Below are 6,581 nucleotides of genomic sequence, written 5' to 3'. Positions count from 1 at the left end.
AACAAACAACAAACAGCGGATAGACAGAAATCACAAGAGTTTTATTAGATTCTCACTTCACAAGAAAACAGAACACATTCTTGTGATTGGGGTGGAATTCCAGTGCTAGCGCGTCAGTCACGCATCACTAGCCTCTAGCAGGTACAGTAGTACCCTGAGATGTCGTTGTCCCAGGAGCCAATCAGCCCCTGAGACACTTCCCTCAGGCGGTACTGGATGCCACCGGAGAACTTCTTCTTCTTGCCCTCCTTCAAGTAGAAGTCCCAGACGGTGAGGGAGCAGTACCGAGCCACCACGAGCGAGGACACGCGGTTGTTCCAGCGCAGGGGCATATTGGGCACGTCGTCGCCGGGGTACACATCCATGGACTCCCCTGCGCAGCTCTGTGCGTAGATGGGGGAGCTGTCCTCGAAGAAGCGGGCACAGAGCTTGGCGCCGTTGACGTCCGTCAGGGTGGTGTGGTCTGGACACACGGCGTTGAGCCCTTGCCAGCACAGGGCGACGCACACGAGAACAGCGGCAAGAGACTTCATCTTGTTGGGCTTGTTCTGCTCTTGGCTCTGCTGGAACAGTCAAGATGAGCGCGTCTCTGGAAGTCACCGTGCTTATAAACACCTGGATACACCCACACACACACATTATTCTCATGCTCTCTCTCAGACACACACACACTCACACACACACACACACTGTAGGAGCCACTGTGAAAGTCCACAGATGGTTGTCAGGCACGGCCCAAGGATTTCAGTTTTGGATAGGCCAAATCAATTTTGGCTGGGCCTTCATAGGTTAGTAGCCCGCTGCTTGCCTTATAAAAAAGCCTTCATAGGTTAGTAGACCGCTGCTTGCCTTACTTAAACAACACTGACTGATAGCATACTATGGACGGTTTATAGCGATTTTGGTTGATGCTATTAAATATTTGTCTATAACATATGTCGATAATATATTGGAATTCTGAGTAAAGAACTTGCATAGCAGTACTTGCACATCTAAAACATGGTGAATTACTTTGCGTCAACACTATGGAAAGTGAACAGCTGGTTTCAGCTGGTTTCTCCACTGCTATCAGCTCGTGATAATTTTCCCCAATTATAATTCTGTCACACAACCACCTGCTGACAGATAGAAATGTCAACGCATTCGTAGTTGCTTATACACTGTTATCAAACACGTTTTGACCAGTTCAGTCACAACTTGAGGATGCTGTGGAATATGGATATGGAATAGGCCAAATTACATTACATTAGATTCAATTTTAAAAAATCACCAGAGACCAGTATTTATGTAGTACTGTATGTATTTAGTATTTAGTATGACTACTGTGTGTTGAAGTTTATTTTAATACATTTAAAATTAGGTTATTAGGTATTTTCTTTTTAAATACATTCTAATGTATTTTACCCATCCCTGGACATGGTTAATATGACGGAGTGGGCTCATTAAGATGATTTATTTTTCCCATCCCTGGACATAGTTAATATGACGGAGTGGGCTCATTAAGATGATTTATTATTTGTTTCTAGAGATCAGCCGGGGTATTAATATAGATCTTTGTTTGGGAAAAGATTGCTGATACACAACTTATTTTATGCTCAATTTACTCAACCCTTTTGAGTGTGTAATGACGTTTCAGGCATAAATATCATGTTAATAATAATAATAATAATAATAATAATAATAATAATAATAATTTGCATATAACTTTCCAGTTATATGATGTTTGTGTTAAAACAGATTGTATAACAACACCATAACAGAATGGCCAATGACAAACTCCCAAACAAACAACAGCAAAAAGACAGAAAATCACAACACAGAGAGTTTTATAAGATTCTCACAAGAAAACTTTTATTTTTCAACACATTCTTGTGACTGGGGTGAAATTCCAGTGCCTCCATTCTTCCGTTATTCCGTTCCATTATTTTTCTCTCCAACCAATTCAACCACCAGTCTCTCTCCTGTGAGTTCTGTCAGCCAGGCCTACCTAGCCTCTAGCAGGTGCAGTAGTATGCTGAGATGTCGTCGTTCCAGTTGCCAAAAAGCCCCTTGGGCACGTCCTTCAGTTGGTACTGGATGCCGGTGGAGAACTTGCGCTTCGTTCCACCCTTCTTGGCGTAGTCCCAGACGGTAAGGGAGCAGCTGCGGGCCACGACCAGCGAAGACACGCGGTTGTTCCATTTCCGGTCGATGGTGGGCACGTCGTCGCCGGGGAAGACGTCCAGGGACGCGCCTCCACAGCTCTGGGCGAAGACGTAGTGGCTGTCCGTGAAGAGGCGGGCACAGAGCTTGCCACCGTTTGCGTCCTTCAGGGCGGTTGGTTCTGGGCACTCAGCGTTGAGCCCTTCCCAGCACAGGGCGACGCACACGAGAACAGCGGCGAGAGACTTCATCCTGTTGGGCTTGTTCTGCTCTTGGCTCTGCTGGAACAGTCAAGATGAGCGCGTCTCTGGAAGTCACCGTGCTTATAAACACCTGGATACACCCACACACACACACACACACACACTTTCTATAGGAGCCACTGTGAAAGTCCACAGGTGGTTACTGTGAAGGTTACAACCGTATCAATGGCTTCCCCTCGACGCACTGTGCCCTCCATCTGAGATGTGCTGCCGTCAGATACATTAATTCCTCACAGGCCTATCTAGGCTGGTTTTGACCCTTTAAACACTGTTACTGTGAAGATTATTACCGTATCAATGGTTTCCCTCCTAAAAAACACACATGCTAAGATACTACCGTCAGATACATTTTATATATACGTATATATAGGTATATCTGCAAGGCTTGTTAAAAATTTTGAATTTTAGAATTGGCCTCCATTCAATTCATGAATTGGAATTTGAATTGAATTGGCTCCGCCCCACAGGAAGTTGAATATGAATTGAAGTGACAGGAAGTAGAATTAAATTCATGGCCATTTAAAAAAATTCTACAATCACACAACAGAAAGAATGTGTGGGGGACAGCATTTATTAATGAAATGGAATGTGTAAAGTTCAAAGTAATATTATACAGAATATGTAATGCAATCACAACTGACATATACTGTACATCCTCAAGGGGAAATTCAAGGGTCTCAGTAGCATACAGACATAACACACAACATGCACTTACAGCAGAAATGGTAAATATAAACATATAACTAAACTCCACTGTACAATAAAGACGGTAGAAGATAAGAAAGATAAGAAAACCAACAAAACTAAATACTAAATACACTATATAAATTAAATTAAGAAAGTCCAATGTGCTTGAGGGTGATCAAGCATAAGACGCTTGTAGTGACAGGGCCGGGACTGGTGAGGTGCTAAAGGGAGTGAGTGTCATGGTGAAGGTGCAAACAGTAGTCCAACCATAGTCCTTAGTTATGTGTGCCTGGCAAGGTGCAATGGTGCATAATTTAGAATGTTGGGGGGGTGTACCGTGGAAGGTACACTGTCCCATATTAACACACACACCGACACACAGACAGACAGACATTCCAGTAATTTATTGATAGATGGAATAGGTCAAATGGGACTAGATTAAATCAAGAAATTCACCATTAGATTAAATTAAGAAATTCACCATGCACCACCAGAGAGCATGCATTTTCAGATTTTGCATGACTTTAATATCATATCCAGCCTCCCTGGATTTTGAAATGACATTGACCAGTGGGGCCGCGGCTGAAGTGTCCTTGAACAAGGCACCTAACCCCTCACTGCTCCCCGAGCGCCGCCGTTGAAGCAGGCAGCTCACTGCGCCGGGATTAGTGTGTGCTTCACCCCACTGTGTGTTCACTGTGTGCTGTTTGTGTTTCACTAATTCACCGATTGGGTTAAATGCAGAGACCAAATTTCCCTCACGGGATCAAAAAAGTATATATACTTATACTTATACATTCATTTTCCCACTGATACAATTCTTAAGTTAAATGCAGTAGCCCCCCTGATCACTTCTCTGCCTTTTGGCTATAAGATCAAAGGCATAACCCTCTTGTAGGTGTAAGACTGTGTAAAGGTGTATGTCTATTTTTAATATTTAGCATGGATTGTTTAGATTTCACTTGCTCAGAGATTTGGTTTGTAAAAATGTTTGGCCATCTGTATTTGTGAAAATCAGCCCAGATGGTCCGTTCCCACCTGCCACTCATGCGCACTTCTTCAGGACACCAAGGTCATTTTGGAAACGTCATCACGACTAGAGCTGACAGCAAGCGCGTTGCAACACAGTGTGTTTTTAACGTTTTTAGTGGATTTTAAACATGTAGATGCACATACATGCAACCAACAGTCTGCTGCTCTTCAGTCAACTCCCACACAGTTAGATCAGTTTGATTAAGATAGAGAGAGAGGGAGAGAGAGAGAGAGACAGAGACAGAGAGAGAGAGTAAAGCTGATGACAGCAACTTTTTCGAGCAATGTTGCTGGGCAGTGTTCCGGAGAGTTCTTTACGCACATTCTAACTGATATTGGGCCACATGTTTTACTAGAGAGCTTTAGGCAAATGATGTTCATTTCCAAAAAAGAACACATTGAATGATTAAACCGCATTTATGAGGTTGCCCATCAACATTGTCCAAAAACAAGCCCCATGCCTCATTGCGTTAACTAGTTTCCAGAAGAGAAATGTAGCTTTCAGGCAGATGTGCAGTGAGCCAAGTGAAGCAGAATGAGGTGTGACGTGGCATTGTGAGGAACCTAATGCATTTTTATGCAGGCTCGTAATCAGTGGTTGTTATAAAGCAGCCTAACAGGCTTGTAATCATATAGTGGTCATATAGTGTTTGTTATAAAGCAGCCTAACAGGCTTGTAATCATATAGTGGTCATATAGTGTTTGTTATAAAGCAGCCTCATAGGCTGTGGATCTATTATGCAGCTCAGGCAACAACATGTGAGCACCTATTTGCTGTGGACTTAGCTCATGAACACTACATAGAAAAAATATTGGCATAAGAATTTACTCACTTGTTATAAGGCAAATATGGGCAAAAATACATATTTAAAATAAAATACCTTAAAGCTACATTGTGTACTTTTTTGAGTTAATTCTTGGCAAAAACCCATTTGTTCTTTCAAAAATATGTGCTCATTCATGTGTAATTATTTCCACCTACTAATCAAAGTATAGACCTCTCCAGAATAAGTCCCGCCTCCGTAACTTCCGTATCCATCCAACTTCCGGTCGTCAAATGTCTATGAGAAATAACATGGCGTTTCGAAAGATCGCTCCTGTCAAACTCTGTAGGTGACAAAGTAGAAAAAGCTGGTGGGCCGATTGGCCTACACACTTCTGCCATCTAGTTTCCACTGGATTTTTTGATTGTCGGTGCCGTTTAAGTAGTAAACGATTATTAATGCTAACCGGGAGCTAGTTCCGATACGCGGGCGGAGGAGGGCGTTAGATCTTGCTCACAACCTTGCTCACAACCAGTCACAACCTAACGTGATGGTCATTTTCACGTGTGATTCATGCGTGGTTTCAGTGGTCTATAAATGTAAATCGTTTACAAGGTTCAGCCTCTTTTCAACATGACTTAACTTTGGTTTGACTGTGCGAGTTTGTTGGCTGTTATTGAGATATTTGAAAAAGAAATTGCCGATGAAGACACTAAAGACATGACGAGATTTTTTTTCACGAATAACAGATAATGATAAGCAGAATAGGAATCAGAGGCTGAATCGTATTGGGTCGATAGCTTTATTTTGCATGACCTTGATCAGAACAGTAACGTTTTCAGAATGTATTAACAACCTATAAAACATGATGATTTCACCCAGGGTTAGTGCCACCTCCGTAGACAGGCTCTGGTGTCACAAACTCCATTTCGGTGAAGACAAACTATGAAACATTGCCGTTGCTATGCAACCTTGACTGGGGGAGTCGCGGCGTCTGAAGCGTGCGTTAGCTTAGTGCTTCTTACTGATATATTTCTACTTTAACGGCACCGACAATCAAAAAACCCAGTGGAAACTAGATGGCAGAAGTGTGTAGGACAATCGGCCCACCATTTTTTTCTACTTCACCACCTACAGATGTTTTACCGGTATCATATTTCGAAACGCCATGTTATTTCCCATAGACATTCGACGCCCGGAAGTTGGATGGATACGGAAGTTACTTATTCTGAACTTATTCTGGAGAGGTCTATAGAGCATCACAGTCCCGCCCACAGGAGTTTCGGGAAGTAAGAATTCAATGCATTTTCTCCATTGACAATTCGGGTATAAGCCATAAAAACTTAACTGCACATGGTAGACTCAAAACCAGCTACGGCTGTACTAAGCGATTGTGTATGCTCATATAGACACCAAAAGTTCACGGGGCACTAACCTTGTTTTGAGATAAATGTCTTTTATTCGCGATGTCTTGGATAAGTACTTCATTACCCACAATCCGGAACAATCCCACAATCCCACAGTGATGCCTCTGATTGGTGGAAAGGCCGTTAAGGTCATAGTTTGAAGCTTTATCAGCGAAAATTATTGACAAAGATGGCGGAGTCTTTTACTGCCTATGGCGAAATTCTTAATGTGAATAAAAACTTTCTAGACGAACATTGGTACTTGTATCAACAAGGATTGTGGTTTA

At 42.5% G+C, this 6,581-nt stretch overlaps 1 protein-coding gene across 3 annotated transcripts in view; it reads right to left on the bottom strand.

The window, feature by feature from the left end:
• Nucleotides 1-20: 20 nt before the first annotated feature.
• LOC121709352 (syncollin-like) overlaps nucleotides 21-6,581 on the bottom strand; it is a 30,042-nt gene continuing 23,481 nt past the window's right edge. The window contains exon 2 of one of the 3 annotated variants that reach the window (XM_042092678.1): nucleotides 21-560. In XM_042092678.1, coding sequence (XP_041948612.1) covers nucleotides 135-533 — 399 coding nt within the window. In that variant the 5' untranslated portion in view covers nucleotides 534-560 and the 3' untranslated portion in view covers nucleotides 21-134. Of the gene's footprint in view, nucleotides 561-1,867; nucleotides 2,476-6,581 lie in introns of those variants that run through there. The other 2 variants (XM_042092679.1, XM_042092677.1) reach the window with 2 other exon arrangements.

Source organism: Alosa sapidissima, chromosome 5, assembly GCF_018492685.1.
Source record: "Alosa sapidissima isolate fAloSap1 chromosome 5, fAloSap1.pri, whole genome shotgun sequence".
NCBI classification, from domain to species: domain Eukaryota; kingdom Metazoa; phylum Chordata; class Actinopteri; order Clupeiformes; family Clupeidae; genus Alosa; species Alosa sapidissima.
Note: the sequence above shows the minus strand (reverse complement) of the source record. Positions and strands in the feature narration are given on the sequence as shown.